The 25760-nt window shown below is 42.8% G+C and overlaps 1 protein-coding gene across 1 annotated transcript in view; it reads left to right on the top strand.

Annotated features, from left to right (window-relative positions):
- The window catches only part of LOC141134389 (uncharacterized), an 87492-nt gene extending 67343 nt beyond the window's left edge, over positions 1-20149 (top strand). Inside the window, 2 exon segments of the mRNA XM_073623955.1 lie at positions 15404-17066; positions 17068-20149. Of these exon segments, the coding sequence (XP_073480056.1) occupies positions 15404-17066; positions 17068-17139 (1735 nt within the window). The 3' untranslated portion in view covers positions 17140-20149.
- The last annotated feature ends 5611 nt before the right edge of the window (positions 20150-25760 follow it).

Raw genomic sequence — 25760 nt, 5'->3', positions numbered from 1 at the left:
GCGATACATCTGTTGTGGCCATATTTTGATCTTTATGAAAACAGTCTATACTGTATAGGTTATGTCATCAAGATCAAAAGATGTATTGCAAAACAAAAAGATGTACATTCTCTAGGCTATATATATATGGGCATCATGGACTGGTATGCCTGAGAGACTGAGTAACTCCATACAAAGTGAAGAAGATTATATATAACACACACACATTATTTTTCCAGCAATAGCTCAGCTCAGCTGTCCAACTTTAGAAGCAATATATTCTTCTCCTAACTGGCACAGACAGTGTGGCACTGCTGTTACCTGTGGTTCTTCAGCGATAGGCCCAGGGCAGGCACTGGCAGCGTATTCTCTCTCCGCCACTGCATGCACCTGTGAGAGGAACCGGCACTATGCCAGGCCGGATTGGCATAGCGTACATTTACACAGGCAGGCAGCCAATCACGGAACAGCCGAGATGTCAAGCAGAGGCCTGAGAGGCAGAACCAATCCAATGATCGGGCCGGGGGTGAGGAGTGAGGGACGGATGTCTGTATGTATCTGTGACTGTGATAAGTCGGAAACAGGCTGAGAGCAGCTCCAGGCCAGCAGACTTAGAAAAAAAAGTCTACGGCTGCCATTGCAACACAGGGGGCAACTGTCTTCACTCTTCAGCACCTTCTTACGATTCCAGGGGGGGGGCAATTGCCCCTCCTTGCCCTATGCTGTGGATGCCCATGCCCAGGCAGACAAATTACCTATAATATCAGATTAGTACCAAACATAATTCAGGAGGCAAATATCAATTCACGATCTGTACTGTTATTAAGCCTTGATATTAATAAGGAGTTCAACAGCGTAACATGGCGTTATCTAGATATATTATTGTAAAGATACGGAGAATTCACCCATGCCTTTCATTCACTTTATCACAACCCATCCACCAGGATAAGGTTACCAGGATGTCAGACTTGTTCAGGGTGGGCCGGGGTACGAGACGGGGATGTCCCCTCTCACCTTTACTATTTGCCCCTAGTGATTGAACCTTTAGTCACAGCAATATCAAAGGATATACGTCAAACAAGAATACATACAAATTGATTATGTATGGGCACAATATGATACTATTCCTTACACAACGCAATATAACATTACTAAACCTTTTACTAACACCAAAAACATGCCAATAAACATTCCCCAACCTCAGTCAGATACCATTCATTCTTCATTCTATTTCACCTGGTCAATAGAGTCTCTCCCTTATTTAGGCCTCTATCTCACCCCAGACATTAACAATTTATCCCCCAAAAACTACTTACCACTAGGGATGGGCTGTCTGTTCGAGTCGAACATGAGTTTGACTCGAACATTGGCTGTTCGCCCGTTCGCCGAACAGCGAACAATTTGGGGTGTTTGCGGAAAATTAGAAAAGCCACGGAACATCCTTTAAAAGTCTATGGGAGAAATCTAAAGCACTAATTTTAAAGGTTAATATGCAAGTTATTGTCATAAAAAGTGTTTGGAGACCTGGGTCCTGCCCCAGGGGACATGTATCAATGCAAAAAAAAGTTTTAAAAACAGACGTTTTTTCGGGAGTAGTGATTTTAATAATGCTTAAAGTGAAACAATAAAAGTAAAATATTCCTTTAAATTTCGTACCTGGGGGGTGTCTATAGTATGCCTGTAGAGGGGCGCATGTTTCCCATGTTTACAACAGTCCAAGAGCAAAATTACATTTCTAAAGGAAAAAAAGTCATCTAAAAGTACTTTACTTGCACTAGTGCCGGCTATTAATGAGTTGTCGGTCCTGACAATACACATAAAAGTCATTGAAAGTCATTGAAAAATAAAAATGTGCGGGGGTCCCTCAAAATTCCATTACCAGGCCCTTCAGGTCTGGTATGGATATTAAGGGAAACTCTGCGCCAAGATTACAAAAAAAGGCGTGAGGTTCCCCCCAAAAAATTCATACCATACCTAAAGGGTCTGGTATGGATTTTAAGAAGAACTCCAAATTAAAAAAAAATGGCGTGGGGTTCCCCCAAAAATCCACACCAGCCCCTTATCCGAGCACGCAACCTGACAGGCAACAGGAAAAGAGGGGTGGGACGAGAGAGCGCCCCCCTCCTGAACCATACCAGGCCATATGCCCTCAACATGGGGAGGATGTCACCATGTTGATGGGGACAAGGGCCTCATCCCCAAAACCCTTGCCCGGTGGTTGTGGGGGTCTGCAGGCGGGGGGGTTATTGGAATCTGGAAGCCCCCTTTAACAAAGGGGACACCCAGATCCCGGCCCCCCCCCCTATGTGAATTGGTAAGGGGTACATTGTACCCCTACCATTTCAAAAAAAGAAAGTGTCAAAATGTTAAAAAAACCACAGGAGACGGCTTGGGACAAGTCCTTTATTAAAAATAAAAAATAAAAAAGAGATTCCAGCAATGTATTCCAATAAATCCATGCTCCTACTCCAGCGATGTAATCCAATTCTCGATCTCCAGCGATGGATGATCTCCAGCGATGAAGACAAACAGGATCCTGCCTCCACTGGAGGCACCCAGCCACTGACGCGGCGCCAGCTTGACAGCTCTTATGTAGCTGAAGGCGGGGCCACCATCACATGACCCCGTCCCCCTCTGACAAGGGGAAACGCCGGGGTTTCCCAGTGATGTGTATGGGTGACCCCGCCCCCCTCTGATGCAACGCAGGATTCCCATTGCATGGACAGCTTTACCCCGGATGCCTGCATACTTAGATGTGTCTGTTTTATTCATCAACCATGTGAGTTGCTAATTATTGTACCTTCATTAAATGTAACCATATTACTACACTTAGAGGCGCCTTTCTTCTCTTTTATACTCCGTTGTGAAGTGATGCAACTTGTATATCAAGACATCGCTTGTATAGCAAGGCAAAATGTATTTAGAATAAGTTGCTTGTCTTGCAAAACACTCTCAAACCAAGTTACTCTTTTTTTTTTTAACATTCAATTTTTTACTTAGTTATCAGAACATAAAATAACAAATAAAGATATTAAGAAAGGTATAACAGGATTCACATCATTACAGTTACATAGTATAGTGAATGCTTTTTTGATAAATACATTAAGTCAGTATAATAATCGTGAATAATCCTTCAAATTCATATCTTTAAATTCAGTTTCTAGCTAGTAAACCTCCAAGAATAAACCTATTCACCCCTAGGGGAGCAAACTGTGAACAGGTCTATTCTAACTGGAATAAACAAAAGAGAGAACAGGATGTCGTCTAGTAAATCAATGTATTCTAGCGAGTCAAACCAATCAGGAAATGAAAGCAGCATAAGTCTCTAGTAGTTAAGACTGAGCGTACAAGTCTTTTAGTACTGTAGATGCTTTAGGATGTATGATCCATACATACCAGTGCTTCCCAAAGTGAATTAAGTTATAATTTTTAAGTGCTAACAGTAATTCATAGTACGCCTGGGTGTTGACTCTAAGAATGACATCACACAGGTTAGGGGCCTCAATTGATTTCCACATTTTCGTTATGATAAGTCTAGCTGCTATAAGAATATTCGCCACTAATATTCTGTATTGAAATGGGAAAGTGTCAAGGTTAATACCTAAAAGGGCCATAGCAGGTGATAGTTTGAACAAGTTGCCTGTGAGAGAGGCATTAAAGGTGGATATCGAGTTCCAGAAACTGGTCAGATTTGTACAACTCCATAAAATGTGGAATAAGGAACCAGCTTGATCCGTACAACGCCAGCATAGTGGTGATGTAGATGGATATATTTTAGCTAATTTGTAAGGAGTTTGGTACCATCTATTCAATATTTTCTGAGAGTTGTCCCAATGCTCTAAGCAGGATGTTGCAGTTTGGTTTATTCTCATAGCATTGTACCAACATTCGTCCGAAAAGGATTGTCCTAAATCATTTTCCCATTTATACATATTAGGGTTTTTCTCATATTTAGGATACTGAGAAAAAACTTTATAGAAGAAAGCTATACTTTTATGTTTTACAGGTTTGTTAATGGTGAGGTGTGACCAAATTAAAGATGGAATTTCAAAATCTTTATGTGGATTAAAGCTTTGCAGATGGTTAAGCTTATTTAACTTATCATCAATCATGGCTTTGTATCCTGAGGGAAGATGTACGTAAAAGTTAAAGCCCTCAGCAATCCCTTTGTTCATCGAGAGTCGGCCTCTGCAGTAGTCGAGGGCTCTAAGTGGTATAGGTATCTTTTGTAAATGCCCTAGAGCATGGAAGTTTGAGACAAGAAACTTCCATGCTAACAGAGAAGCTTTAATGGAAAGCAATTTAGGAACTATGACCTTAGGGAATATCATGTGACAGTAATAGACGGTGACAGGTCCTCTTTATGGAGAGATCTGGGGTCTATAATGAATGTAATCATCCCATGTGACAGTAATATGCGGTGACAGGTCCTCTTTATGGAGGGATCTGGGGTCTATAATGAATGTAAACATCCCATGTGACAGTAATAGGTGGTGACAGGTCCTCTTTATGGAGAGATCTGGGGTCTGTAATGAATGTAAACATCCCATGTGGCAGTAATAGGAGGTGACAGGTCCTCTTTATGGAGCGATCGCGGCGATACCTCACATGTTTGATTTGAACACAGTTTACATATGCTGGTGCGAGTTAAGTGTGCGTTTTCTTTGCTGCATGAGCTCGCGGGGACAGGGTCGCTTTAACATTTTTTTTCAAATTTTTTTTTTTTTTTTGCCACTTAAAAAAAAAAAAAAATGTCACGTTTATTGCTGTCACAAGGAATGTAAACATCCCTTGTGACAGTAATAGGTGGTGACAGGTCCTCTTTATGGAGGGATCTGAGGTCTATAATGAATGTAAACATCCCATGTGACAGTAATAGGAGGTGACAGGTCCTCTTTATGGAGGGATCTGGGGTCTATAATGAATGTAAACATCCCATGTGACAGTAATAGACGGTGACAGGTCCTCTTTATGGAGAGATCTGGGGTCTATAATGAATGTAATCATCCCATGTGACAGTAATAGGTGGTGACAGGTCCTCTTTATGGAGTGATCTGGGGTCTATAATGAATGTAAACATCCCTTGTGACAGTAATAGGTGGTGACAGGTTCTCTTTATGGAGGGATCTGGGGTCTATAATGAATGTAAACATCCCATGTGACAGTAATAGGTGGTGACAGGTCCTCTTTATGGAGGGATCTGGGGTCTATAATGAATGTAAACATCCCATGTGACAGTAATAGGAGGTGACAGGTCCTCTTTATGGAGGGATCTGGGGTCTATAATGAATGTAAACATCCCATGTGACAGTACTAGGAGGTGACAGGTCCTCTTTATGGAGGGATCTGGGGTCTATAATGAATGTAAACATCCCATGTGACAGTACTAGGAGGTGACAGGTCCTCTTTATGGAGGGATCTGGGGTCTATAATGAATGTAAACATCCCATGTGACAGTAATAGGTGGTGACAGGTCCTCTTTATGGAGAGATCTGGGGTCTATAATGAATGTAAACATCCCATGTGACAGTAATAGGTGGTGACAGGTCCTCTTTATGGAGAGATCTGGGGTCTATAATGAATGTAATCATCCCATGTGACAGTAAGAGGCGGTGACAGGTCCTCTTTATGGAGGGATCTGGGGTCTATAATGAATGTAAACATCCCATGTGACAGTAATAGGTGGTGACAGGTCCTCTTTATGGAGAGATCTGGGGTCTATAATGAATGTAAACATCCCATGTGGCAGTAATAGGAGGTGACAGGTCCTCTTTATGGAGAGATCTGGGGTCTATAATGAATGTAAACATCCCATGTGACAGTAATAGGTGGTGACAGGTCCTCTTTATGGAGAGATCTGGGGTCTATAATGAATGTAAACATCCCATGTGACAGTAATAGGCGGTGACAGGTCCTCTTTATGGAGAGATCTGGGGTCTATAATGAATGTAAACATCCCATGTGACAGTAATAGGTGGTGACAGGTCCTCTTTATGGAGAGATCTGGGGTCTATAATGAATGTAAACATCCCATGTGACAGTAATAGGTGGTGACAGGTCCTCTTTATGGAGAAATCTGGGGTCTATAATGAATATAAACATCCCATGTGACAGTAATAGACGGTGACAGGTCCTCTTTCTGGAAGGATCGGGGGTCTAAAAGACCCCAAATCTCTCCTTTGCACTTCAAAGTATTCAGATCGCCAAAAACGGCGATTCTGAATACTGTCACTTTTTTTAAAAAGGGCGCCATTGGCAGCCGAGTAAACCGGAAGTGACGTTGTGATGTTGTGACGTCACTTCCGTGTTTACAGAGAGAAGACTGGAAGGAAGCCGTTTCCAGCTTTGTTTCAGTCTCTGTCCAGCCGGTGAAAGTGCTGGATTGCGGATCTGGTCTCCCGGTGGGACAGAAGGCCCAATATGAGCGGCGGAAGACGGTGGGAGGGGGGGACGTTCTCTCCCGCTCCTCCGGTATAACAGCTGATCGACCGCTCTAAAAACCTCTACCGGGGTGATCCCTGCAGCTGCATATCACCGGTATAACCCCCTAAAGCCGAGGACACATAGGTGCGTACGGTCAGCGGGAAGGAGATAACTTACACAAATGCACACGATCACTTCCAATCAGAGAGACGGCAATAAAGGTATTTACTAGATGGTATTATACCCCTAGAAGACTTCATGACATTTTCCCCTCAGCATCTCAGACATCTTTCAGGGGTGGAATTTCCGCAGGGTCATTCTCACACATTTTCTGGGAATGTGAGAAAGTTTCACAACTTTGGAAGCAATTGGAAAACTTTGCTTCCGAAATCCCAAAGAATATTATACAGCTCCCTCTCCATAACTGCCTTTTATTCTCCCCTATCATAGGGCCATCCATCCCATGAGACCGATCCACACAATCTGGGTTTCCATACACTGGCTAATAGCATTCCATTCCTTCCTCCCCCACTTTCTTATTATTTAGAGCCTTTGTTTGTCACCTTTTGTATTTTTATGTTTGTACACAGGTTTTTGCACGTGTGACTGGTAGGGTGTAGGTCCTCGGGCCTGCCCTGAAAGTCTTGGGAGGGGGTGGACATGGCCTCTCTCATGAGGTCTCATTTCGGGGGATCCCCACCAAGTACTTGGGTGGGTCTGTTTCGGCAGACCCTCCAGAGGAAGGGGTCTGTCTGTTTTCAGCCAGATGGATCCAGGGGGGTGGGGTGGGGGCAACAGGGCAATTGCCCCCCCCGAAATAGTAGTACTGACATGTCATTGAAGCAAATGCCTCTGCGGCTGCCGCTGTCTCTGCCCGAGTCTCTCTCTCACATCAGCCGATCAGCGGCGCCAGGAGAGAGTCGCACTGACATGGCAGGATATCAGGAGGAGGTGGGTGGAGCCTCTTTCCTGCACTCGTTGCTAACGCCAGGGCCGCCTGGCGTCTAGCAACGAGTGACGTCAGTGAGTCACGTCGGACCCGGACTCGAGTCTGAAAGCTGACCTGACGGTGACAGGTTAGATGGAGCTGTTGCCTGCTGGAGCCTCAAAACAGTAGAGACTGTGTGTTCCGTTCTGCACTACTAACATGTCCAGCCGTCCACACTGCAGTCAGTGGTGGCAGAGAGGAGCGCCAGCATTCTTCTTTCTCCGCGTCCGCCCCTGACTGTGTTGGCCCCACCCACCGGTACCTCCTCTCTCCATGATCCATCTTATCCATAGGCGTGCGCAGCCTATTGCATTAGGGTGTGCACCCCAAAACTCAAACACACATATATATATATATATACAGACACACACACATATACTGTATATACACACACACACAAATAGTCACATATATGTACATAAAACCAACCATTTATGTGCCTGCCTGACCCAAGTGCCTTTGTTCAACTTTTTATTAAAAAATAATAAATGCATAGAGGTTTACGCTTTTAACTCCTGCTAGTGGCTGAAGAAAGGGTTAAAACCAGCCATGTTGCTGCGCTTCGCCAGCGCTGCCAATTCATTCCAATGGGCATTGGGCGGTTTAGAAGCAGTGTATACAGCGCTACCACACCACCCCAAAGATGCTGCTTGCGGGACCTTTCCTAACGTCCTGCAAGCACACTGCCCCTATGTGAAGGCACTCAGGCTTTCACACTGAGGAGGCATTTTTCAGGCACTTTACAGGCGCTATTTTTAGCACTAAAACGCCTGAAAAATACCCCAGTGTGAAAGGGGTCTTAAAGCGGAGTTCCACCCTAAAGTGGAACTTCCACTCATCTGATTCCTCCCCCCCTCCGGTGCCACAATTGGCACCTTTCAGGGGGGAGGGGGGTGCAGATACCTGTATAATACAGGTATCTGCACCCAATTCCGGGAATACCTAGCCGGAGATGCCTGCCCCCCCTCCCCCCCCCCCCGTTGTGGTCTGGGAAACACACAGTTCCCACAACACAATGGGGACCAGTGAAGACGCTCAGGGCGACAGTAAAGCCGCAACGCTTCACTTCCTGATTCCCTGACCGAGGATGGCGGTGGGGGCAGCTGAAAACCGAGCGATTGCTCGTCATCTGCTGCCGACATCGCAGGCACCCAGGACAGGTAAGTGTCCATTTATTAAAAGTCAGCAGCTGCAGTATTTGTAGCTGCTGGCTTTTAATATTTTTTTTTAAGGTGGAGCTCTGCTTTAAGTTAATGGCTGTGGTCACACTCCAGCCTCCCTATCATACCATATAGGGTTAATGTCCCTCTATGGTATGTGATGATGTCACGGCTTTGGGGTGAAAGAAGAGACATTAGAGTCAGGTAAGTGAAAGAGGTTACCCCCCTCCCCTCCCCCCACACACTGCAAGGATAGACTTTTTTCCTGTCCTGGAGTTGGGCTGTATTATTATGATAAGAGTTTTTGATAGGTTAGGAATTTCTGGGACTTCGGAGGTGCTACATAGATGTATTCCACACACACACATTATATGTTATTAAAAAAAATCATTTTTAAAGGATATAATGTGTATGTGGAATACATTTATGTAACACCTCAGAAGTCCCAGGAATTCCTAACCTGTTGAAGAATGTTACTTTCTCTTTCAGTAAACCAGTTCTGCAAAGTGCATAGAATTGTATAGTGGAAGGCAGAGAAGGTCAGTACTCACAGGTCTCACAGGTAAAAGGCTCCTATGTGTCCTCTGAGATCTTCAGTCATCCCCAGGGAGAGCTGTGCTGTGTGCTGGACAGGAGGAAAGTGATGGAGGGTGCACTCTGTGATATCACTTCCTGCTCCTCCCACCTGTACTGGAGCTGTGAAAGCCCCGACTCAGCCAGACAGGAACCCGAGGAGGAGAGAGACCGTTTTCATCCAAATGCGGCATCAGAGAGGAGTTCGGCAAGCTGTCTTCTGGCACACAGGGCATAGGATGGGCATAGGATGGGCATAGGATGGGCATAGGATGGGCATAGGATGGTGGGTGACTCCTGTAAGGACTGCAGCCACAGCTGTAAAGTAAGCAGTCAGGAATTATCCGATGCTCTCTGAAGTTCACAGGCTTCATCTCTGACAGCTGGCGGCGGAGTGATATTCAGCTGACAGGGATTCTGTAGCCGGAACTACAGAGTCAGCATCGGAAAATGCGGCTGACTGACTGATTACTCCGCAGCCAGTGGCTGCAGTTCCCACAGGAGTTGTACACATCCATGACAAATAGTCTAACTCCCAGCAGTGTCATTTAGAAAAAAAGAATTCTCACACATTTTGGCAGCAAAAAAGCCCTGGGGTGTGTTGGATGTGCCTGGGCATTAGGGTGTGCCTGGGCATTAGGGTGTGCCCAGGCCCACCTGGCACACCCTGTGCGCACGCCTATGATCTTATCCATACTACAGGCCAGCGCTGCCCCTGAATTAGTGTTGGCTCCACCCACCCACCTCCTCCATCTTATTGAGACTTATTGAGAAGATTACTGGATCCATCCATCCGATCCATCTCCACTCCGTCTCCATTGCTCCTGCATGGGAACCCCTCCCCTCACCAGACCACCAAAATAATTAACTAAACGTGAGTAAAAGAATGAATTCATGTCATGTGTCAGATCACAAATACATATGTGCCATATTATGTATGAAAAAAAAATGGCCTTTTAGTCTTGACTTGTTCAATCTCCCACTTCAGCTCCGAAAAGTTTTACCCCTCCTTATGACCAGGCCATTTTTTGTGATACTTCGCTCCGTTACTTTGACTGGCTGACAATTACGCTGTACCCAAATAAAATTGATGTCCTTTTTTTCCCCCACAGCTTTCTTTTGGTGGTATTTGATCACCTCCGCGGTTTTTATTTTTTGCGATATAAACAGAAAAAGAGCGACAAATTTGGAAAAAAAAATTTTTTTGCTTTTTCCTATAAAAATTTTTTTTCCTCAGTTTAGGCTGATATGTATTCTGCTCCATATTTTTGGTAAAAAAAAAATCACAATAAGCGTATATTGATTGGTTTGCGAAAAAATTTATAGCGTCTACAAACTATGGGATAGATTTATGACATTTATATTTAATTATTTTTTACATAGTAATGGCGGTGATCAGTGATTTTTAGCGGTACTGCAACATTGCAGCAGACAGATCGGACAACTAACTGACACTTTTGACACTTTTTGGGGACCAGTGACACTAATAAAGTGATCAGTGCTAAAAATATGTACTGTCACTGTACTAATGACACTGGCTGGGAAGGGGTTATCATCAGGGGTGGATCAAAGGGGTAACTGTGTGCCTAGGGGGGTGCTTGCTAACTGTGTGGGGGATGGACTCACTAGATGAACAGAGTGATCCGTGTTCCTGGTTAGCATCTCTGACAGAACGGCGGTCTGCCTTGTTTACATCTGCACACCGTTGTTTTATCTCTGTGGGGGGCGATCATGGGTGGCTGGCGGACATCGCTTCCGCCAGACCCGCTGATTGGCTCCCCCTCTGGCCAATCAGCAAGCACGCCTTCGCTGCCTATTGCACGAAATGGCCTACAGGTATGTCGTTTCGTGCAATAGAGCCGACCTGCTGCAGTATACGTACATCAGCTGGTCAGCAAGTGGTTAATCTAATTATAATGCAGGATATGGATTTAAATGTGGAGCTGCAGAAGAGCAAACAGTGCTTTAATCTGGCCACCTGAGTTTATTTTTATGAAACATTTGTTAAATCAATAAATCTAACACTGAATTTTAAACACTGACATGGAAATTGAGCAAAAATTTTTTTGTCAGGCAGTGCCCCTCCCGAGACTAGACTCTGGATCCGCCTTTGGATGGACCAAGTGTAAAGTACCCCAGTCCCCGTCTGGAGCCGAACGCCCCGGGGGGATCAGGGCAAGGCCCTCTGATCTTCTGTACACCCGTTGCACGTTTTTGTGTCACCTCTTTATGGGTGTGCACATTTTTTTTTTTTTTGGCCACCGGGGGAAGTTTTTGTGTGTATTTCACACGCCATGGGCTTTCAAAAAATAAAAATAAAAAATTCCATTGGAAATCTCCATCAATACCTCTATCCCAACTGAAAGTAAGAATAAGCAATATTAACCTCATGGAAAAAATATTTCACACCTTACATAATACAAACCATATATATGATAAGAAATGGGATCCTGGGTTCACACATTCTAAAAAACTTCTTAAACACGGAATAAATAACATTTTCTATTAGATATCATTGAAGAATAAAAGTTGTTTTTTTATTTCATTGACACCATTGTTATCATCTCCCATCTACTTTATACAATGACGTAATTATCTTTACTAGTAAATCTTATGTAATGCATTTTTATAGACATATGATATCACTTTTTGTACCATTCTTTTGTAAATTCTCCCTCGGTTTCTTTATTTGTTCCAGACAATTCCTATTTCCATACGCTCCTTGTTCTTTAAGAAGCTCCGCCAACTGTTTTCATCTTTTATCTGGAGGGGGGCTCGACCTCGGATACGCTATGAAACTCTATCGCTCCCCAAGATTCGGGGGGGGAGCTGGAGCTCCAGATGCCTCTCTATACTTTAGAGCAGCAGTACTCAAACGCATACTTGACTGGTTCCACCATCCCTCCACCAAATTATGGGTACAAATAGAAAGCCATCTCAATCCAATAGATCTCTGCACTTTGCCATGGACGCCTACTGAATTTCTGAAGGGGGTGTTACCCCTTGGTGACCTCACCCGACAAACTATACAAATATGGACCCGAATGAATTCCTCCAAGACCTTATCCCCACTTAAGGGACCCATGACGCCTCTGTTTGGGACTCCGGCTTTTCCACCGGCACTACAGGGGGAAAGTTTTGGACCTTGGAGAAAGGAGGACTACAGACGACTTGCCCAAGTCCTTCATTCAGAATCTTCTCTGATGAAAGACGCTCCCTCCATCCCATCTCCCCTTACCTCGACGCATTGTCTGCAGAGGCAACAAGTGATATCCTACATTCATACCTTCCCTTCCTTGCCTGATATACTTAATGATTTAACAGACTTAGAGAACATGCTGCTTCAGGCCGACTCCCCCACACATGCGGTCTCTAAACTCTACTCTCTCATACATGTGGTTTCTAATCCCGACCTCCCCCCATACACACAGGCCTGGAAGGTAGACTTGGGCCACTCCATTTCACCTATTGACTGGCAAAAGAGCTTCATTCTGACTCACAAAACATCCTTAGCCTCCAAAGCTCAATAAAAGGGTTCAAGTTGTTGACCCGTTGGTACAGATGCCCCTCGACTTTACACTGGATGAACCCGGCACTCCCGGATCTAGAACGGTTCTGCCCAGATACTGGAGGTTGACGGACATGCCTTCCCTGGGGGGAATGGGCAACTGAGGTGGACCGAATCAATAGCTTGGAACGAATGTTGTCGCAGGAATCGGGTAAAGAGGAACAATTCTCCAAGACCTGGACCTCATGGTCTATGTTTCGATACTCCTCGGAATTTATTCCATGGGCAACAGAGGACTCTACCATCACATCTGAAGAAAATTTTACAGCGCACACATGCAAAAAAACATTCACCTCCAGCACGGCTAGTTTAAAAACACCTAAACATTTTCAAAAATACATCAAAAATATGGGGATTTGGTCACAATCCCTATTGCTATATAGTGCTAAGCCCACTTACTGCGACAAAGTACCCCATGATTAGTGGGTCCTACACTGTCCATAGATTGGGAGATCCTGCTTCTCTGAACCATGAGAGCTACACTCTTCTAAATGGGAGAATATTGAGGACTCCACCTATGACACAAGTGGACACTAACGAGAGGTACTTAATGAGGGAGTGGGGTGCTCCTATCCTAAAAGGATTTGGTCAGAATCCATACAATAAAGAAACAAGATATTTGGGGGGCACACCCTCTCATTAAAGCTGGCGCAGCCATAAGACCATACAGTAGACCACTGACTACCCGATCCACACAGGACATGCTCCATTCATTAGGGAGCGGTGCTGTCACATTCCCCCAACCCTGTGCAAGGAGGTCCAAGATCTACTCCACAATATACTACAAAGCGGGGTGATACCGGAGAGTACGGGATTCTGCACATGGGGGGTGCGCACGCCGCTTGTGCTGTGATTACTAAAACCACAAGCTGATCAGTGGGTGCCGGCCAATAGATGACCACCGGCACCCGCTGATCAGTGAGTGCCAGCCAATAGATGACCACCGGCACCCGCTGATCAGTGAGGAGGAAGACAGGACAGATCCCCGTCTATGTAAACAATGAGGAGCTCTGTCCTGTCAGCCGGGGATGTGCTGGTTTTTTTCCCTGCAAAGTACATTCCTTAGTAAAAGCAGCACACTGTACACACAAAAACACTGGCTAGGCACACATTTAACCCTTTAATTGCCCAAGATGTTTAACCCCTCCCCAACCAGTGTCATTAGTACAGTGACAGTGCATATTTATAGCACTAATCACTGTATTAGTGTCACTGATTCCTACAAAGTTTCAGATTCACTCATATCACAGTCCTGCTATAAGTCGCTGATCACCGTCATTAATAGTATAAAAAAAAAATTCCAGTATTTTTCTTATAGTTTTTTAAAAACTTTAACTTTTCTGCAAAAAAATCAATATACGCTTATTGGGATTTTTTTTCACCAAAAATATGTAGCAGAATACATATTGGCCTAAATTGATGAAGAAATTAGATTTTTTAAATGTTTTTATTGGATATGTTTTATAACAACCGCCCCATGAAAAAGAAAAATATTTTTGAAAAAAAAAAAAAAATCATTTTTGAAAAAAAAAAATTTTTGAAAAAAAAAATTATCATTTTTGAAAAAAAAAATTCTTTTTGAAAAAAAAAAAAATTCATTTTTGAAAAAAAAAACATTTTTGAAACAAAAAAAAATCAATCTTGAAAAAAAAAATCATTTTTGGAAAAAAAAAATTCATTTTTGAAAAAAAAAAAAATCGTTTTTGAAAAAAAAAAATCGTTTTTGAAAAAAAAAAAATCATTTTTGAAACAAAAAAAATCAATTTTGAAAAAAAAATCATTTTTGAAACAAAAAAAATCAATTTTGAAAAAAAAAATCATTTTTGAAAAAAAAATTCATTTTTGAAAAAAAATTATCATTTTTGAAAAAAAAAAATTCATTTTTGAAAAAAAATAAATCATTTTTGAAAAAAAAAAATCATTTTTGAAAAAAAAAAAATCATTTTTGAAAAAAAAATCATTTTTGAAACAAAAAAAAAATCAATTTTGAAAAAAAAAATCATTTTTGAAAAAAAAAAAATCATTTTTGAAAAAAAAAAATCATTTTAAAAAAAAAAAAACATTTTTGAAACAAAAAAAAAATCAATCTTGAAAAAAAAAATCATTTTTGAAAAATAAAAAAAATTCATTTTTGAAAAAAAAAAAAAATCGTTTTTGAAAAAAAAAAATCGTTTTTGAAAAAAAAAAATCATTTTTGAAACAAAAAAAATCAATTTTGAAAAAAAAATCATTTTTGAAACAAAAAAAAAATCAATTTTGAAAAAAAAAATCATTTTTGAAAAAAAAAAATCATTTTTGAAAAAAAAAAAATCATTTTTGAAAAAAAAAATCATTTTTGAAAAAAAAAAAATCATTTTTTGAAAACAAAAAAAATCATTTTTTTGAAAACAAAAACAAAATCATTTTTGAAAAAAATGTTCAGCTCTTTCAGCTAATGATGGGACTTCAACTGTTTTACTACTATTTATACTTTTTAAAATATTAAGCTTTTTAACACTTTTCACAGTTACTCCGCCCACTCCAACCACACAACAGTTACTCCGCCCACTCCACCCAGTTACTCCGCCCACTCCACCCAGTTACTCCGCCCACTCCAGTTGTAGAGGCAAGAACACTTTTCACAATTTCCCCAGAAATTGTAGCTTTTCTAGTTATTATTACTACTGCAAAACTAATCTTCTCCCTTCTGTACTCTGATCTCCGTGTCCTATAATATTCATCCAGCCTCACCCTGTGTAGGAGGATGTCACCCCTCCCCCATCCACATTCCTCTCCGGTGTCAGAGACTTTCAGGTTAGTTTCTCTTCTGCTGTCAGCGATGGCGTCTGGTGATCTGAGAGCTGAGCTGGAATGTTCCGTCTGTCTGAACATTTATACCGATCCTGTAACCCTGAAATGTGGTCACAACTTCTGCCGGGTCTGTATTGATCGTGTGCTGGATACACAGGAGGGGTCTGGAGGATATTCCTGTCCTGAATGTAGAGAGAAGTTTCCGGATCGGCCTGCACTGCAGAAGAACATGAAACTACGTAACATAGCAGAGACTTTCCTGTCTGCTCAGCCAGATCGGGAGGAGTCCGGGGTCTTCTGTACTCACTGTGTGGACTCTCCTGTACCTGCTGTTAGATCCTGTCTGCACTGTGAGGTTTCTCTGTGTGATAAACACCTGAGAGTCCACAAAAAGTCCCCAGAACACATCTTATGTGACCCCACCTTGTCCATGGAGAGCAGGAAATGCTCCATCCATAAGAAGATTCTGGAGTATTACTGCACTGAGGATGAGACCTGTATCTGTGTGTCCTGCAGTTTGGCTGGAGAACATCGGGGACACCAGGTGGAGACACTGGATGAGGCTTCTGAGAAGAAGAAGGAGACACTGAGGAATGTTCTGCAGAAACTTCTGACAAAGAGAGAGGAGACGGAGGAAAGAGTCCAGAGTCTGCAGGAACACAGGAGGAAAGTAGAAGAAGAAGCAGCTGGTGACACCGAGAGAGTCACTGTCCTGTTTAGAGATCTCAGGAGACGTCTGGAAGACCTGGAGAAGAGAATCCTGAGGGACATCTCCGCGAGGGCAGAGCGGATCTCCATCTCCATCCGGGAACTGGAAATAAAGAAGGAGGAGCTGTCCAGGAAGTTGCGTCACATTGAGGAGCTGTGTAACATGACGGATCCACTGACTGTCTTACAGGAATCAGACACAGGTGACTTGTGTGATACTGAGGATGGAGATAATGAGGACAGAGAGAGGCATGAGGAACTCCTCCATGATGGAGGGGGTCTGGATGTGGATGGGATATCACACACATTACACACATTATCTGATATAATAACAGAGGTAAATGTATACTTCTATATACAGGGAGCTGCAGACATATTACTGGATGGAAACACAGCTTATAATAATCTACAGATATCAGATGACAGGAAAACTGTATCCGAGTCAGATAGAAAACAGAATCACCCGAAAACACCAGAGAGATTTCAGTATTGGCCTCAGGTGTTGAGCAGTCAGAGTTTCTCCTCAGGGAGACATTACTGGGATGTGGATGTCGGGGGGTCAGATATATGGAGAGTCGGGATGTGTTACCCCAGTATAGAGAGGGGAAGGGGGGAGTCAAGGATTGGAAATAATAAGAAGTCCTGGGGATTGGACAGAACTGATGATAAGTATTCTGTGAGACATGACAGGAAATCGATCATCTTACCCACCAATCCCTCCAGTAACAGAGTCAGGATATATCTGGATTATGAGGCCGGGCGGATCTCCTTTTATGATCTGTGTGACCCGATCCGACATCTCCACACCTTCACCACCACCTTCACTGAGCCCCTCCATGCTGGGTTATATGTAGAAGATGGTTGTATAAAGATATGTGGGGGGAGGCGGGAGATGTGAGAACTCCGCCCACAGTCTGGTGATGTCAGATGAAGAATTGGAATTTATATAATATTCATCCAATAGTATATAGCAGTGGGCGGGGCTTCCTGCAAGTTTTTCTACTATAAATAAATGTGAGATTTCTTACTGATCGCTGTGATTGGGTAGAATATCTGTCCAATTATTGGAGTAACAATAACATGTTCCTATTGGTCAGTGAGAAATCTATCTATCTATCTATCTATCTCTATCTATCTATCTATCTATCTATCTATCTATCTATCTATCTATCTATCTATCTATCTATCTATCTATCTATCTATCTATCTATCCTGTTTCCCTGAAAATAAGACCTAGCGTGATTGTCGGTGATGGCTGCATTATAAGCCCTACCCCCCAAATGAGCCCTAGTTAAAGTCCTTGTAGGTCTTATTTTCAGGGTAGGGCTTATTTTCGGGGAAACAGGGTATCTATCTTTCATGACAATCTTAAATAATACAATAAAATTTTTAAGCAGAAAATATCAGTGTGCAACATCAGCCATCTTCTCCCCCTGCCCCTCCCCCTCTCTGCCCCTCCCCCTCCTTCTCCTGTCCCTCCCTCACATGTGGTCCCTCTGTGTGTGGGGGGGCAGCCATGATCAGACATAGAGGGGGGGGTGGGGTGTGGTCACTGTGATGGGATAGGATGGGGTCACCTCTCCTCTCTGCCCCTCCCCCTCCATACAATCTATAGTACAAAGAGATGGAAATAAATGGAACAATCGGAGAGGAAATCTATGAAGACGTCATCTAGATATTTATTACTGGAAGAAAAACATGTGATCAGAGAGCCCAGACTGTTTTTAGGCAGAGTGGGTCAGGATTAGATCCCCTGTCAGGTTTCTTCTTCTATCCGGGGCTCCATTACAGAGATTTCCCCTCACTTCCTGTCCCGGTGACAACATTTATCTAGACAGGAAATGAGGAGAACTCTCCTACATGAACACAGACTGAAATAAGAATGATATGTTTAGTATAGTAAGGAAGGGGAGGGTTTAGAGCCCCTGTCAGATGTTTATATGTCTGTGTCCCTGTACAGATTTCTCTCACTCCTTGTATTGTTGTCACCAGGACAGGAAGTGAGATGAAATCTCTCTAAGGCTGGGATCACATTGCTGTGCAGATCACATGTCATGTCTGTGTGATGTGAATTCAGCCGTACAAACTGTGTGACTGAAATCACATTCACACCAAAATGGTGCCGGACCCTTTTTTTGGTCCTCACTGGAATCGGATCACATTGGGTGTCACATCTATACAATCCGATTCCTGCGCCATTTCAGCGTTTGCACTGCGATCTGCGAAGCGATCTGGGGGTGTCATTAACTTTCCATTGACCCCCCGCAGCGGTTCTCAGATGTCAGTGTGAACGTCCGGTGATTGAGGTGTGATGAGGGAACCCGCACAGGAATCGCACTGGTTCCCGCATCCCACAAGTCTCATCCCAGACTAAGGCTCCATTCACACCTATGCAGGTTGCTTTTCAGACCTTCTGATGTGCTTTTTGCTGTGCTTTACGCAGGATTTTTACCGCTATGTGTCCTTTGGGGGGTTTTTATTCTATTTTTTTTTTTAGATAATTTGCGGCAAAATCGCCATAAAATCTCTGTAATAATGCACTACATGCTTTTCTGCAGCTTCTCCATTGAAGTCTATTGAACCATAAAAAGCAAAAACCTTTTTGCGTTGAAGGCTCCATTCACTCCAATGTGTTTTTTCATTTTTTAACATGGATCCCTATGGAACACGTTCACATCAATGCATTTTTGTGTCTTTGCGTTTTTGGAAAGTGTCAGGGGAATTTTTAGGCTCAATTCACATCTATGTCTGTTGCTTTTGAGCGTTTCTGCAGTGCTTTTTGTGTTTTAAACATGCAATTTTTTGCTTTTTTTATCTTGGTAAATTTGTTGTTGGGTAGATTAAAAAAGTGCAAAACAAAAATTGTGGAAATAAATGCGGTAAAATCGCACTATATGCTACATGCTCACTTAAGGCAGTCACAGCCCCTCCCCCCATCCTCTTCTATCCCCTTTCATAGCCCCCCATCAATCCATGTCAGATCCCTGAGTCCTCACCTCTGTAAGATACATGGTGGGTTATGTTGGAGCTTACACAGGACTAATGATGTCACCCCTCCATCATGTGACAGTATGTAAGTCCTGTGATTGGCCGCTCGGGTCTAAACATTGAATGCTGGGAGAAGATCACATGATCCCTCATACCAGGGAAAATGGGGACTTACTGAGGACTTAGATGGAGAAACAACAAAGGAAAGTATAAGTGGGTGTGTACGGCTCTTGAGTCACCTATAGAATGGGCGGGGCATTAGTTCTAATAGCTCCTCCCAGTATATAATTACTGTGTATAGTGAGATGCAACGGTGAAGAATTGTATACAGTACTGGAGCTGAGAGAGAGAGCACAAAGTGTAATATGACTTATTGTCTGTATCCGAGCTGTGATGTCATAGTAGGGAAATGGCTGCCGAGGGACCCAATACAGATAGAGGCATACTGGCCCTTTAAGAACAAATCAAATCTATCTATCTATCTATCTATCTATCTATCTATCTATCTATCTATCTATCTATCTATCGGTTTATAATGTGTAGACGGTCTCATTCCTTATTATTAATACATTTACAATGAGTTTATTCTATTGATTATTTTATTGTGTGAAGAAATAGAAATTAATAATAAATCTACAAATAGAAAGAGGTGAAAATTGATGGAAAATCTCAGAGGAAATATATGAAGAAATGATCCCGAGATTTACTAATGAAAGAAATAATGTGATTTATCACTAATATAATGATATCACTATAATAATGTATAATTACTAGAACTGGAATGTGTCCCCAATATAATGTGTCCCCATAGAATGGATCACCAATAGAATTCTATGGGATGACTTTTATAATGGATCCTAATATAATGTATCATGTGATGGTGTATTATAATCACTAGATGTGTCCTGGTGATGGGGGAGAATTAGGAAATAAAATGTTAATTTTAAATAAAGATTCTTCTCTATGAAATTATTATTATTACTATTATTATTATTATTATTCGGTGTTTATATAGAGCTGACAGTTTACGCAGTGCTTTACAACATGAAGGCAGACATTACAATTAGAGTGTAATACAGGAGAAATTAGAGCCCTGATCGTTAGAGCTTACAATCTAAGAGGGAGGGTCAAGAGATACAAAAGGTAATAACTGTGGGGGATGGGCTGATGGAGAAAATAAATGTACAGTTGTTAGGTGGGGGCAGGATAGACCTCTCTGAAGAGATGAGTTTTCAGGGATTGTCTGAAAGTTGAGTAGGAGAAAGTCAGAACGATGTGGGTAGCGAGTTACAGAGGATGGGAGAGGCTCGGGAGAAGTCCTGGAGGTGAACATGGCAGGAGGTGATGAGGGAGTTAGAGAGCAGGAGGTCTTGCGAGGAACAAAGAGAACGGTTTGGTTGGTATTTTGAGACTAGCTTAGTGATGTAGTTGGGGGCCAAGTTGTGGATGGCTTTGTAAGTTATTGTTATGCCCCGTACACACAGTCAGATTTTCCGACAGGAAATGTTCGATGGGAGCTTCTTGTCGGAAATTCCGATCGTGTGTAGGCTTCATCGGACATTTTCCCTCGTATTTCCGACAAACAAAATTTGAGATCTGGATCTAAAATTTTCCGACAACAAAATCTGTTGAAAAAATCCGAAATGAGGGAAGTAATGTGGGAGTGAAAGAGTTGGTAGGAGCAGTATTAGGGAGAGGACAGGAGGGAGGGTGATATATACAGAGTGGAGAAGAGGGGTGATGGAAAGAGAGGGGTTTAGTTTGCACACATCTGCAAATACACAAATAATCTACAGAGTTCCATCAAGGCACCCCAATATTTTCTGTAGTCATAACTCATCTAATTTAAGAGCCTCCACAGTGGAAGAACATGCATTATAATAAATAGGCAGAGGGCAGGTGAGCCTGGAGGGAGCCCACCCCTCCTTAAAGGCACAGGGGTGCATACCCCCAACATAGACAGGACCCCTCAGATGTGACAACAATTTGCTCGCAGATCTCAATTTTATACTTTAGAGATTCAATGAAGTTGCCACCCTCCCAGCCTCTCCAATTTAATTAGGAAAAAAAGGGGAAGAATCTGCGCTTAGATGAAGTGTACAAAAAAACTGAATAATAAGCTGCAATTCCTCTATGCAACATAAACACAGTGAAAATAGAACTAGAAAAAATTGGAATTGCACTAAAAAGGACTCATGACCATGCATATGATCACCAATCCACAATGATTCCTAAAGTATGTGAATGAACAAAGTAGGCAGAGTAGATGCAAGTGATGACAAAGTAACAGTCCATCAAATATACATTGCTTGATGTGAAATAGTACCAATAATAAACATAAGTCCATGTGCATAAAAATAAATCAATGTGATAAATAAAAAAAAGTCCATATAAACTGTGATTTCTGCTGTATATAGACAAGAGTGCTTGATCCACCACCATAGGTAAACAATGGCCGCTTACCAGAAACTCATGATCCCCCGCTACAGAGGATCGGAGAAAGCCGTTTAGAAGGATGATAATCCGGATCACAACCGATGAACCAGGAGCCTTGGAATGTAGTGGCACAACAAGGACCTTATTGCCGTAGTGGAGGTATTTAAGCTGGTAGGTATTGGGACACCAACCCGCAGTGGAGTGGATATACCATGAAAAATAAAAGGCTCCAATAGTGTAAAACCATTAACCTTAGTTAGGTAGTATAAAGTAAGCACCTAAAAATGTCTGGAGTGCCAGGCGGAAGCTCACAGACAACCCGTCCTGCTGGCAACCGCAACAGCCATGAGAGGTGACTCAAACGCGTCGCTCCGCCCTACGCGGCGTTTCGTAATAGAGTTAAGTTGCCCAGGGGCACAGACGGTGCGCTGCATCACCTCCCTTTATAGCACAACAACCTAGCCAAGCCTCGCTCTGAGTTCCATTACATCGGCGGACATGCGCAATATGCCTGAGTCCTAGACAATGAATGGCTCCGAATGTGCAGGTGCACCCACAGTAAGTAAGGATTGAATCCATCAAACAGAGAGGACAGAGCCTTCCTGATCTGAAAACAGACTGTAGGGTCAGAGACCAGGAAAACATAAAATAAATGCCAGTAACGTGACAAAATAATGCCACGATCGGGCAATAAATGAATTTAAACAAATCTGTGTCGTTATGTGAAAGACACAGAGAAACAGCCACTGTTGAACACCAGTGGCCTGCAAATATACGTAAAAAAATAAATGAAATAAAATAAAAAAGATTAGTAAAACCGTCCAAGTTTATGTACCTGCTCAGAGAAGCAGGAGCAAAACTGAATGTACCCAGTGTGTAACTAAGGTCCGGATGGAGGGCAAACACCGACAGAGCCATAAACCAGGCGATGATGGCAGCCGTCGTGGTTTGCAGCAAAGCCGGAAGTGCCATGTAAAGGCCCAGGGGGACACACTCGTGAGGAGCAAGAGCCACCCGGTGGCCATATAGGTTATTACAAGCAATTCAATAGTCAGATCCGTGGCGAATCGTAATGAATATAAATTTCAAACTAAAATTAAAATAAAGGCAAGGAATCAAAGATATCCATGGACATCAATGCATAGATATCCAGAGATGATTAATTCATAACCCTAATCAGTGTGAGCATGTCTGGGCCTAATGCCCACACATGAAAAATAAAGAATACAAATTTTAAAAAATTGAAAAAACAGTATTGATTGAAAAATATTAAAAGAGGGGAAAAAAATATACATACACATACATATATATAGGTAAGGGGCCAAGTAGACCACAGAATTAGTGCTAGGGGTCGCCAACAGCCCCCACCCACCCATTGGGCAAAAATAGAGACTCAGAGCAGAAGCCTTCACATAAAGTACCTCTGGCATAATGCTCACTTCCAAAATACAGTTACAGTACCTCCACAAAAACTACTAGGGCCTTTGAATGCTAAAACGGGCCAAAAAAACTCATAGAAATAGGAATAGTGAGGGGGAGCATACTGACCCTCATCAGGCATTATTAATGAAAGCATTCACATCTGTGTCAATGTTCGTGCCAAATGGGGCATAAGTTTTAAGTCTATGGATCCAGGACATCTCTTGCTTAGAGATCTCCCTGACCAACAGACTGCCTCGCCAGTGTGGTCTGTATTTGTCATTCTCCACGTAAATTGTGTTGGAGGGGTCCCTTTTGTGTACTTGATCGTAATGTCTGGAGACTGGGTGTTTATCATAACCTCTCCTTATGTTCCCTATATTTTCGTTCAAACGAACACGTAATGCCCTTTTGGTCCTCCCCACGTATTGTAGCCCACAAGGGCATTGTAAAAGATAGACCACCCCTTCAGAGGTGCATGTGATGAAGGGTTCGATCTCATAAGATCGCAAGGTACTGGTGGATGTGAACGTGGTGATCCGCCTTTCTCTACTGGCATTCAGAGAGCAGACTTGGCATTTCCCACATCTATAGTAACCAGTAAGGTTCCGAAGGAAACATCTGTTCTCCCGTGGGGGGTCTTGAACAGAGGGAGCTATTTTACTCCCAAGGGAGGCTGCTCCCCTGAAAACGACTCTAGGTATAGCTGGTAAGACAGTGCCAAGAACTTGGTCACTGCCCATCACATGCCAGTGTTTTTGTATCAGTTGTTTGATGCTTCAATGCTGCACCGAAAAAGTTGTAATGAATGGTACAACATCAGAGACATCAACCCTATGTAGGGATGCATCAAACAGAAGTAAGGATCTGTCCCTCTCCCGTGCCATTTGACAGCCTGTGAATCCCTAGGAAAACACCAATTCTGGTTATTTCTGCCGCCGGGGGGGGGGGGGGGGGCAGAGTATTGGGGTGGTCCCGGGTGGGTATATTCCTGCCTGGAATTTCCAGGATGATAACCGCCTGGATTCCTCCCAGGATCCCCCTGCCAATACCCTCCTGTATCCGATCCCTGATGTCTTGGAGTGTCCAAATCCGACAGGGGATAGAACCGGTTCTGTAATGGAACTGGATTTGTGATGCCATTATTAAGTTGACCACAATAGGACTGGTCGTGCCCTACGTTATAGTTTTGAGAACCTGGTCTCCATGATGGATTCCTCCAGGTTGGTGGAGGGGTATCCCAGGATCGTGAGTAGTGATCAAAGTTTGGGTACCTATATTGATCCTGTCTGGGGTACCCAGACGGTCCACCAGAGGGGGTCCCTCTGGGACCATAGTTGGATCCGTCCCTAGGGCCTTTGGATTTCCTGGCTCCCTTAGGACGGACATCCCTCCTAGGTATATGATGGGTAACTTTCTTTGTCTGAGGTGGGACAAACTTAGTGGCAGGTGGAACAGTTTCCTGCGACTGTGTGTCCATCCTCGTATTTTCCTCATTTTGTGAGGCAAGCTTTTTTTGCCAAATGAAGACAAACCCAGACTAGTAGTCTTGTTTGTCCCTGATATATTTATTTTTCTATTTGGCTCTTTGATCTTTATCCTCCTTCTCTAGTGTTTTCAAAAGGCTTGTCCCCAAGCCGGTGTGTTGCACCTGGGGTCCTATTGTTCTACAGATACAAGATAACTGGATTTAGATTTAGGGCCTTGAAAGATCAACAATCTGAATATGTATTTCTGTTTTAATAGAATTGGTTTGTAATTATTGTTACATATTAATAAAGGTCTGCTATGACCATTTTGTATTTAAACTCTGGTGTGGTCTGGTTTTTGGTGGGTATATGAATAAACTGGGATGCCATAGCAGGTAATCTTACCAGGAATGGGGAGATCTTTTCTACCTTAGTCATATACCGAACCCTGTATCTTGTGTTATCACAAAAATCGATAAACTGTGTCAAAACCAATGTACTGTAATGGTCGCCTATATACGATGGTCAGGGAATATAGCTTAGTGTAGCGTCACCTATAGCAGTCCCAGTTCTTATAAGCCAAGCAAGCCTAGCCTACTGGTATGTGGCTGTCCCCAGGAATGATATGTTCACTGGCCAGGATAGTCAATTATAGGTGCAGATTAGGGATGAGCTTCGAGTTCGAGTCGAACTCATGTTCGACTCGAACATTGGCTGTTCGCAAGTTCGCCGAACAGCGAACAATTCGGGGTGTTCACGGCAAATTCGAATGCCGCGGAACACCCTTTAAAAGTCTATGGGAGAAATCAAAAGTGCTAATTTTAAAGGCTTATATGCAAGTTATTGTCATAAAAAGTGTTTGGGGACCCGGGTTCTGCCCCAGGGGACATGGATCAATGCAAAAAAAAGTTTTAAAAACGTCCGTTTTTTCAGGAGCAGTGATTTTAATAATGCTTAAAGTCAAACAATAAAAGTGTAATATCCCTTTAAATTTCGTAGCTGGGGGGTGTCTATAGTATGCCTGTAAAGGGGCGCATGTTTCCCATGTTTAGAAACAGTCTGACAGCAAAATGACATTTCAAAGGAAAAAAACATTTAAAACTACTCGCGGCTATTGCATTGCAGACAATACACATAGAAGTTCATTGATAAAAAGGTATGGGAATTCCCCACAGGGGAACCCCGAACCAAAATTAAAAAAAAAAAATGACGTGGGAGTCCCCCTAAATCCCATATCAGGCCCTTCAGGTCTGGTATGG

The sequence above is a fragment of the Aquarana catesbeiana genome, linkage group LG03 (genome assembly GCF_042186555.1).
Source record: "Aquarana catesbeiana isolate 2022-GZ linkage group LG03, ASM4218655v1, whole genome shotgun sequence".
Classification (NCBI taxonomy): domain Eukaryota; kingdom Metazoa; phylum Chordata; class Amphibia; order Anura; family Ranidae; genus Aquarana; species Aquarana catesbeiana.
Note: the sequence above shows the minus strand (reverse complement) of the source record. Positions and strands in the feature narration are given on the sequence as shown.